The 12951-nt window shown below is 30.1% G+C and overlaps 1 protein-coding gene across 1 annotated transcript; it reads left to right on the plus strand.

Annotated features, from left to right (window-relative positions):
* The first annotated feature begins 1884 nt into the window (after window positions 1-1884).
* LOC131957627 (spindle assembly abnormal protein 6 homolog) lies at window positions 1885-9540 on the plus strand. The gene is made up of 7 exons (XM_059322361.1): window positions 1885-1944; window positions 4387-4467; window positions 4593-4719; window positions 5830-5910; window positions 6055-6515; window positions 7198-7582; window positions 8756-9540. The coding sequence occupies exons 2-7, from the start codon at window positions 4438-4440 to the stop codon at window positions 9145-9147; spliced, it is 1476 nt and encodes a 491-aa protein (XP_059178344.1). The 5' UTR covers window positions 1885-1944; window positions 4387-4437; the 3' UTR covers window positions 9148-9540.
* Window positions 9541-12951: the final 3411 nt, after the last annotated feature.

The following is a 12951-nucleotide window of genomic DNA, read 5'->3' on the forward strand; positions in this document are numbered from 1 at the left end:
CTCCCCTCAAACTTCCTATTTGCACCCCCCTCCCCCCTCAACCTTTCAATTTCTTTTTCCAACCCATTTTGGCGCCCCCTAAGGGCATCCCCTGATTGTGGGACGGCGTGGTCGAGCGTTAGAGCACTAGACTGCTAACCCGTTGCTCCCCGAGTTAACCCAGTTCTGACGGCTACCTGACGCACGTTAATGAAACAAACACGGCTGGGCATAATGCTGATCACATTATGCCGAGGTCATTGAAACAGATGACCTCAATTTCATCTGCCCTATGTGTTTTCGGCAGAAAAAAAAATGAAGATGAATATTCTCCTGATTGAGGTTTATATTATGAAAAATATATCGTTAACGGATGTATATTATTGAAACATAATTTTGTATTCATAATATTATAATTTTAATCAAAACGGTAAACACGTTTTTCTAAAATAATGCTACACGATAGTCTAGGAACGGACTATTTTGTGTTTGATAAAAAATACAACCACCGTCAACACCTGATACGTATAACATTAAAATGTGATAAAAGGTCAAAAGCTATGTCAAACTAACATATCGTTTATGAATAACCAAGTTCTAACAGAAGTCACTTAAAGGAACTAATAATAAATCACAAGGTATTATACATTTGTGTTGATTTATGTAAGATACCTTCACAACAGCTCCTCATTATTTACCTAGCTGTATACTACAGGCATACCACTAAACTCAGGAAACTATTTACCACAACTCCAAAAAAATATAGTGATAACTTAAGTAGGATAATAACAGCTATTGTCTTTTCAGGGTGTCTTCATTTTTTAATCGATCTTCTATAGTCTGCCCCTTACTATATACGCTATACCGATTTCGAATTAATGGCTACTAATGATCCCCCCAACATTATAATTAACAGCAAATGTGGACTTTTCAAATAATATGTAGAATCTAAGTACTATTCAAATAGGTCAACTACAGGCAGAGACGTAGCAAGGGCGGGGTGCGGACTGAGCCGAATGACACCATTTATATAATTTATATAGAAAATATATACTTTTAACAGTGTCCCCCCCCCCCCCCCCCCCCCGAAGAAAATTTACCGCCCCCCCCCCCCGAAATTTTCAAGTGCCCCCCCCCCCCCCCCCCCGCGGAGAAAAAAGTCTGGAAGAAACACTGTTTAGGGGGTGACACCAAGGCAAAAAATCGCAAAATGTACAGAAGAAAATTGCTTTTTTGCCTGTTTCATTAATTAAATATATAGTCTTTTAGGAACTAATCGACAATTATTACAAAGGTATTTGGGTGACACCATGACGTAAACGTGTTAACTCTGGAGAAAACAATGCTACATCCAAAATGTATTGTTAACAGACTATAGATAAACATCGTTACTATTACGTCTGCAGTGAAAAGAGCTTATTCACATGCATGTACGCATATGTGGCGTATATTTAAATTTTAGGCACATGTTAGCCGACACACACACACACACACACACACACACACACGTATATATATATATATATATATATATATATATATAGATATATATATATATATATATATATATATATATATATATATATATATATATATATATATATATATATGTATATATATATATATATATATATATATATATATATATATATATATATATATATATATATATATATATATATATTCTTTATTTTTTAACTATTTAAATAGTAGTGTACAATTTATTCTCTACTTTTTAGTGCATTATTACTTAAAAGCTTGTAATTAAAAGGTTTTTTTTAATGAATGTTTATGCGTTACAATTTGGTAGCAGAACATTCAAAAATATAGATCTAGGCTTAAGTTTGTTTCAATATAGTAGAGCCTAATTCATTTTTTAAACACCCAATTCTATTTTTAAAATATGGCGGCTTATTTACTTCTGTAGATGCGAGTTGTGTTGGCTTGTTTCTCATTTCATTCATGGTATTTAAATTATTTAAACGTTTTACTGGATGAGTGAAAGCTAATTTAAAGCTAATGTCATGAAATATTTCGCTATAGATCAAATTATTAGATCTAGATCTAGATCTAGATTTATATATCTTTAAACTTAAAAAGTTTTAATGAATTAATAGAGTCTACCACAGTCTACTAGTCTCGTCTTTTAAGACTTTTCTTGGTAATCTATCGTTTTGGGTACGTAAAATCGCCCGCGATTTGTAATGTGAAAAACAGGTGACTCCTTGTTTAAAAACAGGTACATAAATGAATCAAGGAAACATTTTTGAATTTTTTAAAACATAAATCCTCCTCAAAATGTGAAATAATTATTAAAATTTAAGGAGTCACCTGTTTTTCACATTACAAATCGCGGGCGATTTTACGTACCCAAAACGATAGATTACCCTTTTCTTTTTACATTTAAAATCCAATGATTAGTTCTAGACTAGATCTAGATCTAAATGAATTTAAATGATTATGATTGATCATCAAATGTTTAGATCTATGTCTTATGACTGTTGAGGGCTAGAATCATAAATATTAAATATGATTGGTCTCAGTGTTACTGGTTAACTGTTATGATCGCCCTGACAGAATTCGGACAAAAACAGGAAACTGGCAAATTTTGACCTCATGCTTTTAGAATCTAATCTAGATCTAGAAGAATCTATAGAAATCTATGTAAAATTTAAATTATAAAGAGATTTTACTCAAAAATGTTTATGTTTATCACTTGTAGATCTATGATGTATCAACATACTCATCATACTGTTGTAGCTCTCTCTCTCTCTGTTAACTTATTCTAATTATGGACCTGCAAGTGACGCTTACTGTTAAAGAATATTTGATTCTCACCAACCATGGACAATATAATTATATAATATAACGAGTGAGTTAGCAATAGATTATAGAGTTAGTCAGTCTAGCTAGCAGCAGCAGCTAGTCCAGCTAGCCACTATCTAGATCTAGTAGACGTCTAGAATAACTAGATCTGGTCTAGATCTAGATTTTCTAGATGTAGCTAGCTAGTTACAGTAGTTAGCTAGCTAGACTCTACACCTACACCAGCCTGAGTTACTAATGTACTAATCTAGATCTAGTTACTAGTAACTACTCGAGTCCGAGATCTAGAATCCCCCAGTCAAGCCCAATGTATTTGAGTAGTAGATATATAGAATAAATCTAGCACAGCCTAGATTAGTATTCTGGAATGGTATGGTAGATCTATACAGATTAGCATTTTAAAAAATGGTATAAGGCGTAGTCTGTCTTGTCGTTCCAGAATCCACCGGTGGTTGATCTATTCTACTTCTCTTTAAAATTAAACCTTACCTTATTAAACTTTATTTGGCACCATGTTTTGTTTTAATTTTAAAATGTTAATATATCTAGATCATAGATTGATTTTATGTGCATGTTAATAAAATTAAATACTATTATTGTGCTATTAATTTTGTATTTCTAATTATTTTTAAGTGTTTTTGCTAATTATTGCTGCTATTAAACATCTATTTCTAGCCATTTTTACTATTTTGGTAAACATTTTTACTTGGCCTAGATTCTAGGTCTGGATATCTAATTGACCATCACAAAGTTTTTTATTTCTGTTTCTAAAAAAATAATTAGACTAATTAGCTACTACACTTGACTTTATTATTTATATTTAGAGCTACTAGATTTAACTGTAACTAATTTTCTATTTATTTCTGTTTCTTTGTGAATGTCAATTAAACTTAAAATAGAGTTCAAACACTTATTTAGTACACTTGACTATTTATATTTCAATGTTCAGATAAACTATGGTTTACAGTAAGTAATGTTTACCAAACTCTACAAACATTACTGGATAATTTCCTACGCTATACTTGGAGATTACCTGAAAAGATAATCCTACTCCAAGTTAGTAGATCTCATCTAAAAATCTAACTGAAAATACTCTGGTGATAATTCGATAATTTGTTTAAATTTATGGAACAAGATTGCTAATGTAAATAAAATAAAAGTTAAAACTTTAAAAGTTTTAAAAACTATTGTCTCTTTATCTGAAAATCTATTCTAAACAAAACTAATAAACTACCTTTTGCATGACCACCTAAAACAGAATCCTTGCGATGTTTATCATTTCTCTTATTCTATTTCTGTGTATATTCTAGTGTTATATTTTTTGTTATTCTTAATATATTTACTGTTTTCGGCTAATGTGAAAAAGGCTTCTGTTCCGTTTGTAACTTTTTAAAAAACCATTAATAAACATAAGAAAGTGTTATACATTTAAATTACAAAATGAATACCTTTTCTACAGATTGGCAAAGCATGATATTTTCAAAGGGGTTCAGTATTACATTGCATGTAACACATAAGTAGATTTAGTGAGCAGACAGTTAAAACCTCTCAATTAATTTCTTTATTTTGTTTTGAATTTAGTCCAAGCTTGTTACAGAACGCACAAACTAGTTTGAAGAACAAACAAAAATTATGGAACCTGGCAATGAAGCTGTCAAAACTGTAAGATTTTATTGAATTGTAATTATTCATTATTTTACCTTTACTTTGTATATTAGACATAAGTGGATATAATAGACTACATTTACCAACAAAAGCGTCATCCTAATTCACTTGTCATTTTTCAGACTGCAGACAAAACTAAGGCTGAGTTAGGGGATAAAAATGTCAACTCATCTTTCACCTTCAGAAAACCTTTCCCAGAAGTTAAAGCAGCCACCTCAGTACGGTTAGGTGGAGCATCACAAACTTTAAGTAAATTTCTTATTAAATGATTTTTTATATGATATTAATATTTATTTATTTACACAGTTTTAAGTAAGCATGTAAATAATGACTTTACTTATTATATGAATATTTGGGTTTTTACACAATTTTAAACAAAAACTTCTATGATGACTGTACACAAGCTTTCAATTATTTTTTTTAATTGACACATTTTTAAGTACATTGAGTGCACAGATATATATATATATAAATTTACACAATTTGAAGTCAATATTTATACATGACTATAAATTTAATGTTGTATAATATTCCTTCAGATTTATTTTATTAAGCATACATAGTATCAACAAAAATTAGAAGAATTAACAATTTATTTGATAACTTAATTTTTAAAAAGACTGATCATAGAATATTATGATGTACGAGCCGACCCGCAGCGTATCATACGCCGCTATTTAGTTGTTTTATTTTCTACTTTTCAGCAATTCATAATTTGTGAATTTGACAGTACCAATGCTGTCACTGAAAATATTTGCTTTAAAACACTAACCCCCCCCCCCCCCCCCACTTTCCCCTAACCCCGACCCTCCACCCCCCCCCCCCCTCATCTCCACGTGAAAGCAGCCTCCTCTTAGTTATTTCTTAGTTACCTCCTGTAAGTTTAAAATCGAACTAAATTATCTGCCCCTAATAGAAACCCGGCTCTATGATTTGTAAACATTTAGCTTTGTAAACATTTAGAGTGAACACCGCTCTCCAGATAATGTGGGGGTGGGGTGGGGGTGGTGGTGATAGTGATAGAGAGAAAGAGAGGGGACTGTAAGGAGGCGCTTGCAGCTTGTTTTCTAACGGCTCCCAGAAGAGAATTATATATATAGATTTATGTACTAAATTATCTATTTTAAAATACCAACAGAGAAGAAACATGATATTTAACTAATTAAATAAATTAAATGACTGAACATATCACATGCACATCTATTTATACTGACAATAAACAAAAAATGTTCCCTTACTACATCAGCAGCACTGTTAAATCTTCTTAAACACAAATGACATGAAACAAACCCCTCAAAAATAAACTTTTAAGTCTGTATTCATATCAACCATGTAATGAAGACATTTTATTTCACTCAGCACCACAAACTACATCAACAGAAAAATATGAAGACAGTAAATCAACAATTCAAGCGGCTAAACAATTTCTACAAACAGCGAGTAATTGGGGTTTTTTTTTTACTGAAATAAATATATTAAAAAAGAAGCTAAGTTAAGCATGTAATACTTCTACTTTTAAAGTTTATACTTATTTCATTGTTTTAAGTATTTAAATATTGTGTGTTAATTTTACATGTATTACAGAAATAATCAGTCGACTAGAACTTATAGAGAAAGCTCTATTTTCTCTTCAAGACAGCAAACAAAAGACTGAAGATGACATATCAGAAATAAAACAATGGAGAGACAACTTGCAGACAGAAAAAAATAATATGGCAGAACAATTTTGTAATCAACAAAAACAAAATCTTGAAAGCCTCAGACAAGAAATAAGAGAACAAGATGACAAAATAAAGGAGCTGAACAAAGAAATTGAGAGTTTAAAAGAAAAGGAAGCACAGTCAAACAAAACACTAGAAAAACTTTCTCTAAAAATCAAAGAATATGAAAACAACTTAAACCCAATAAATCAAGAGATGGAACTTAAGACAGATAGTCTAACCCAAGAAGTTAGAATTCATTGCTCTCTGGTGTCTTCTATACAAGACCAACTACAGGAAAACATGCTACATACAACTTGTAACTTAAATGAGTTATATGCTAAGGTAATTAATTAGGTTGTTTTTTGTGTTTACTTATGAAATCAATATTTTGTTTAACTAGTTTGTAGCCATGTTTAGAAATCTCATTGTATTGTGTTCAAGATGTGTCAGATATTTTACATTGTGATTGTAGGGTGTGTGTTTTCAACAGGTAAACCTAAATTAATTTGGTGAATTATCGTACTGTGTTTTGTGTTATACATTTTAATACAAATTAAAACTGACAGGCTTTGTTATTGTCAGAATATAAACTGACTAGATTTATTGTTATTGTAACAGCTAGTATATCATGTCCATTTATCATGTCAATGTCATAGGGAAGTAGACTGACCAGTTTTGTTAGTGTTACAGGAGATTTAAAATGACCAGTAACAAGAGTATGTGTCATATTAACCAGTTATTAATTTAAGTTTGCATCATAAAGAATATAAACTTACCAGTTAGCATAGACTTAGGTGTCAAAGGATAAAAACTGACCAGTTACTAGAGAATTGTGTTCTGTTTGAGATATATATTAATGTATTATAGGGGATCTACACATTCAAAAGAAGTAAATTTTTAAAAATTGTTTTTATTTAATACATTTATCTATATTTTTAAAAAAAAGTTGTCCTCTTCTTTGTCATCTTTGAAAATACTTTTTAAATTATTAAATTTAATGTCTTTTTTTTTTACTGTTCTACAGTTTGAAAATCAAGCGAAGGATGTTTTGAAGCTTGAAAATCAAGTAAAGGATGTTTCGAAGCTTGAAAATCAAGTAAAGGATGTTTTGAAGCTTGAAAATCAAGTAAAGGATGTTTTGAAGCTTGAAAATCAAGTAAAGGATATTTTGAAGCTTGAAAATCAAGTAAAGGATGTTTTGAAGCTTGAAAATCAAGTAAAGGATGTTTTGAAGCTTGAAAATCAAGTAAAGGATGTTTTGAAGCTTGAAAATCAAGTAAAGGATGTTTTGAAGCTTGAAAATCAAGTAAAGGATGTTTTGAAGCTTGAAAATCAAGTAAAGGATGTTTTGAAGCTTGAAAATCAAGTAAAGGATGTTTTGAAGCTTTCAACACCTTTGAATACAATAAGTAAGCGTAGTAGTTTTACTTTTAAATTTCACATTTAAAATGTAGCTGTAATGCTAATTATTTATTTTATCCTATTACATTTTGAGATGCCCAGTTATACCTGTTTATTTTAGACCACATATTTTCTGGTGGTGTAAAGGTGACTGATTAAATTATCTATAGACAACCTCTAACTGACTTAATTTAATGAGCCTAAACACTTGGATCAATTTATTTCCTACCCCCTGTCTACTGGGAGAATTGTGGCAAGAGTTACACCTCTTGTACACCCTGTCTCTGAACCATAGTGGTTGTCTCTTGACTTAGAATCAACAAATCCAACAAACACATTAGCTAAGAGCTATGTTGTTGATATGTATGTAGTTACCAGCTATGTTGTTTATAAACACCTGAGCTGACCCACTATGTAGCATACGCCGCTTTTTAGTTGTTTTATTTTCTACTTATCAACAATTCATAATTGAAAGCAGCCGTTTACAGACAACAATAAAAATATCAAGCAGAACTTATTACCTCCCCTTAGTTTCAAATCATTTAAAAAGAAAATTATCTGCCCCTAATAGCCATCACTTATTCGAACCAGCTCTACAGGTGGGGATGAGGGTGGTGGCTAAGCTGCGTGGTGTCTCGTATGGTCCCCATGAAGAGAATTTGAATTATGTATATAGATTAGCTACCAGCTATGTTATTTATAAACACATTAGCTACCAGCTATAGTGTTTACAAACATATTAGCTACAAATACAATAGCTACATTGACTACTTACAACTATGGATAAGTGTTGCCTTATTTAGATCCACTAAATATATCATCAGTGTATTACCAATGTGTGGTCTTACAACAGACTATATTGAGCTGGATGGAAAATGTATAGAAAATGTATAGATCTTCATACATGGTGTAAACAAGAGCCGTTTTAAAACATCAGTAGACCTTATAGATATAAAATACATGACAAACTAAATATAACAACAGACAGTATTGAAGTGTCAGTAGAAATAAATAACTTACTTATGCACACCCTTTTCCCCCTCACCAAACACACATTTACCTGCTTTCCCCCCCTCCCCACACACACACACATAAAAACATTAAATTGACACAATCACACAGAAACAAACACATACATTATGTTTAATAATATTAACAATAATTTCACATTTTCCTAACAGAATCCCCTTCATGTAAACCTTACATCTGTCAACTGCACGTTGATAATAACACACCAGTAACCAGGGGAACCATTGTTTCTACATTCTATAATGTGTGGGAACGTAACGGCTGCCATTTTAATCAGACAACAGGCAAGCTTGTAGCACCAGATGATGGCATCTATCTCGTCATTGCAACATTGCTGGAGAATGAAAATAAACTAATTCGAGTGAATGTTTTAATGGGGGATGTGTTATGCAATGAAGTTTTTGTCAAGTCTGCCCTAACATCAGTCTGTGCATCAACTGTTGTTTCCATGAAGAAAGGGGGAGAACTTTTCTTTCAAGTGGCTCAAGCTGATGTAGGGGCAAGGCTACAAGGAGGAAGTGGTTTCACCATTGTTAGATTATAAAAATAAAGTCTGTATTTTACTTACTACATTTAGTGTTGAAAAATAATTTTCTGTATTTTACTTAATACATTTGGTGTTGTAAAAATTATTTTCTGTACTTTACTTAATACTTTTAGTGTTAGATTGAAAAAATAAATGTCTTATTTTACTTAATAATTAATACATTTAATGTAAGATTGAAAAAATATATTTCTGAATTTTACCAAAAATATTTGATGTTAGATTTTTTTTTTAATGTTTATTTTACCAAATAAAGTTGATGTTTTGTTGTTACAAGTTGAAGCTAGAAGGAGGAAGTGGTTTCACCATTGTTAGATTATAAAATTATAGTCTGTATTTTACTTAATACATTTAGTGTTGTAAAAATAATTTTCTGTACTTTACTTAATACATTTGGTGTAAAAATAATTTTCTGTATTTTACATATTTCATTTGGTGTTAGATTGAAAACAATTAATGAAATGTCTTATTTTACTTAATACTTTTGATGTAAGATTGTAAAAATAAATGTCTGAATTTTACCAAAAATATTTGATGTTAGATTTTTTTTAATGTCTTTTGCCAAATAAAGTTGATATTGTTGATGTTATAAGGAGGAAGTGGTTTCACTATTGTAAAGTTTATAAATAAATTTCTTTATGTTACAAAATACATTTGATGTAAGATTATAAAATACATCTTTCTTTCATAAAATCCTTGTGAAGCAATAAAACCTAGTGAACACAGTTTTCCTCTTTGATTCGCTAAAATAAACAAGAAATGCCATTGGTCAGTTATAGAAGAAATGTATACAATAAATAAATGTTATACATATTGTAGCATGTACAAAGACAAGTCAAACTATAATCACATGTAAAACTTAACAAGGCTTACTAAAATAAAAATGCACAAACAGACAAAACGTGATCAAATGTGGGCATTTATTAAGTATATAGTAATCATATTAACTCAAAGCCATACAGTAAAGTTATATATGTTTATGTCTCTTAAAATTTTAGTCCTTTTTTTACTTGATTCATTGGTAATAGCATTGTGAATTACTTACAAAATTTACACATTGGACACTTAACATGTTTCATTTCAAAAAATTACTTTCTCACCCCATAGCTACTATATGAGTATTCTTTTATGCATAGTTCTTATGGCAAGTAAAACTATTGCTCTTATTATGTTTCAGCTCTAAACAATATAATCATAAACCAAATTAGCCCAGTAAAAGTAAATAATTGGAGAAGTAAGACAACGACCACATTTTAGAAAACTAAAAACTAAAATTTCTTAATCTACACAAAAATTAACAAACTTGGCGTATAAACAAATGATGAATTGGCTGAATTTCATTTATACATATGTTTTTTAAATAAAATTATGATGTTTATAGTACTTAAAGAATAAAGTTAATTGACCTACCAATTGTCTGGAAATCCTGTGACAACTTTAAAACTTCTTTTTCAAGTGTTTGAATCTGGTAGTGGATACATGGGATGTCATATTTCAGACAGTAAAAAAATATTTATATAATTTACAGATACATTTTGATTGGCCATAATCATTGATATATTTTTTGCACAATACAATACATATATTACACATTAACAGCCTGCATAAAGAGAGTGTTAACATTTTATGAAAATTCTGATAACTCAAAATTGATTGAGTCATTTTACTTTAAATACAGTTAAAAATAAATGCTTCTTCAAAGTAGCAAATTATACGTTCAATGAAATATCTAAACCACAACACTTTAATCACGAAGCTTTTTACTTGTTTTATACAAGCTCTTCCCATGTTATATTTCCGCCACTAATTACATTATTCAAAATATTATTATTTTATTATATATATAATATATATATATATATATATATATATATATATATATATATATATATATATATATATATATATATATATATATATATATATATATATATTTATATATATAGTAGAATAGCCTACAATAATCTAAGGTGTAGATATATTTTAGTTTCAATATCTTTTTTCATTTAGTTTTACGATAGGAGACATTAACGTTAGGCCTACATCATTCTCCAAATGTAAGACAAAGGAAAATGTGAGTTTTAATGAAAATAAAAGTACCTTTGTGTACCTACAAAAAATTGAATTGTATTTTGTCTCTTCTAAATCTTTCACATATGTATTATTCTTCTGATCTTCAGTACTGTTGGACTGGTGTAGATGCCGTTTGATGAAATCGAGTTAATTTTTAGAAACATGAAGTATTTGAAACCGATCTTTTTTTTTCTTAATCAGTTTGCAACATCGCTCCAGTTGTTTGTTGTTTTTTTTTTGTATTATTTTTTATGTTAAGAAATAAAAGTCATTGCATTAATTATCAATCAGTTTAATGCAAATAAAAAAAGTAAACAAATACTTTTTATAAATTTAATAACATAACAATATATATGGCCCCTTTACACCTTTTACCGGATTGAAAGTAGAGGACGTGTTCAACCATAACATCCTACTATTCGAATCTTCCGTAGAACAAAATACAAAATAAAACGAATTGAACGATTATTTACATTAATTTAGAACAAAGATGTGCGCATCAACGCGACGTTAAAAAAATCAGGTACAAATTTACAGTGGTACAGAAGTCCTTAAGGTGAATGCTGAATGTTTGTGCGATACTTGTCTTTATGTACCAGGGGATACTACCCAACACTACTGTAGAATGTATAATTTAACTGTTGTCTCCCTTAGATAAGTGTAAGAGATTTTATTGATCTCATGTTAACGTAAACAACGTTAAAATTCTCAACGTTGTTACAAGTCAAGCAGTCATACTGGCATGTCTCTAGTTTATAGGCTACGTCATGGTGAATGTATTTTGTTTACTCACAGTACCTGAATCGAATTTGTCCTTGTTTAGATGTTACTAAACTAAGTTTATTAGTTAGTAAGTATAGTTTCGTTTCGAACCTGAAGGGCCACATTGCAGATGAAGTAGAGTTCACCTGTGTTCGTCATCTCGTGAATGGCTCGTGTGGTCAACATTGTGCACAGCCGCCTTGCGAGTTTCTATATGGCACGTTCTGTGCTTTCAAACAAATCCCCCAGTTAATATTCAAAACCTTATATAGTGTTTTGTTTTGATTATTTGGTACAGAAAGTGTAATATATTTCAAACAATTACTAACAACATTAAAAAATATATGCTTCGTCTGTAAAACATTATTTTAAAGGGGATTGCTACCTGCAACATTACCAGCGAGAATAAATAAACTTAATTTTTTAAAATAATTTTTTATAAAGGTTGTTATAAATAATACAATAACTATAATACGTAAAACAATTAAAAAGAATGAATATTAAAAGTCGTTTTTCCTTAAAAATAGACTTTAATCGTTTTGTTCTTTGGACTCAGTGATTTAGGCTTATAGGGCATGCACTATTTATGAAACCCATGTTTTGAACTTGTGACTAATCATATTTAATTTTCCTATTAAGAAGGATTATATGAATGCAATTATGAAGCTGGTGGGGTTCGGTACCTTCACAAAGTTTAAGAACCACTGATATAGAGATTATAGATAATGCGAGAACAACTCAGTTATGTGGTTACCTTTAAAAATTAAATAGTTAAAAAAATACAGACCTTGAATAAATAAAATTACTCTGCATATAACTATTTCGTATTACACAACATGTTTTTTGCTTTTATTTTGTTGATTTGAAAACTTTTAGTATTTTTAAAATAATTCGCTGTAATATAAAAATCCGACTTAAGTTTTTTTTTTTTTTTTTTTTAACTATTGGATTTTCCCGATATTATGTGGG

The sequence above is a fragment of the Physella acuta genome, unplaced genomic scaffold, assembly GCF_028476545.2.
Source record: "Physella acuta isolate Inbredline_101_S28 unplaced genomic scaffold, ASM2847654v3 ptg001250l, whole genome shotgun sequence".
NCBI lineage: Eukaryota > Metazoa > Mollusca > Gastropoda > Physidae > Physella > Physella acuta.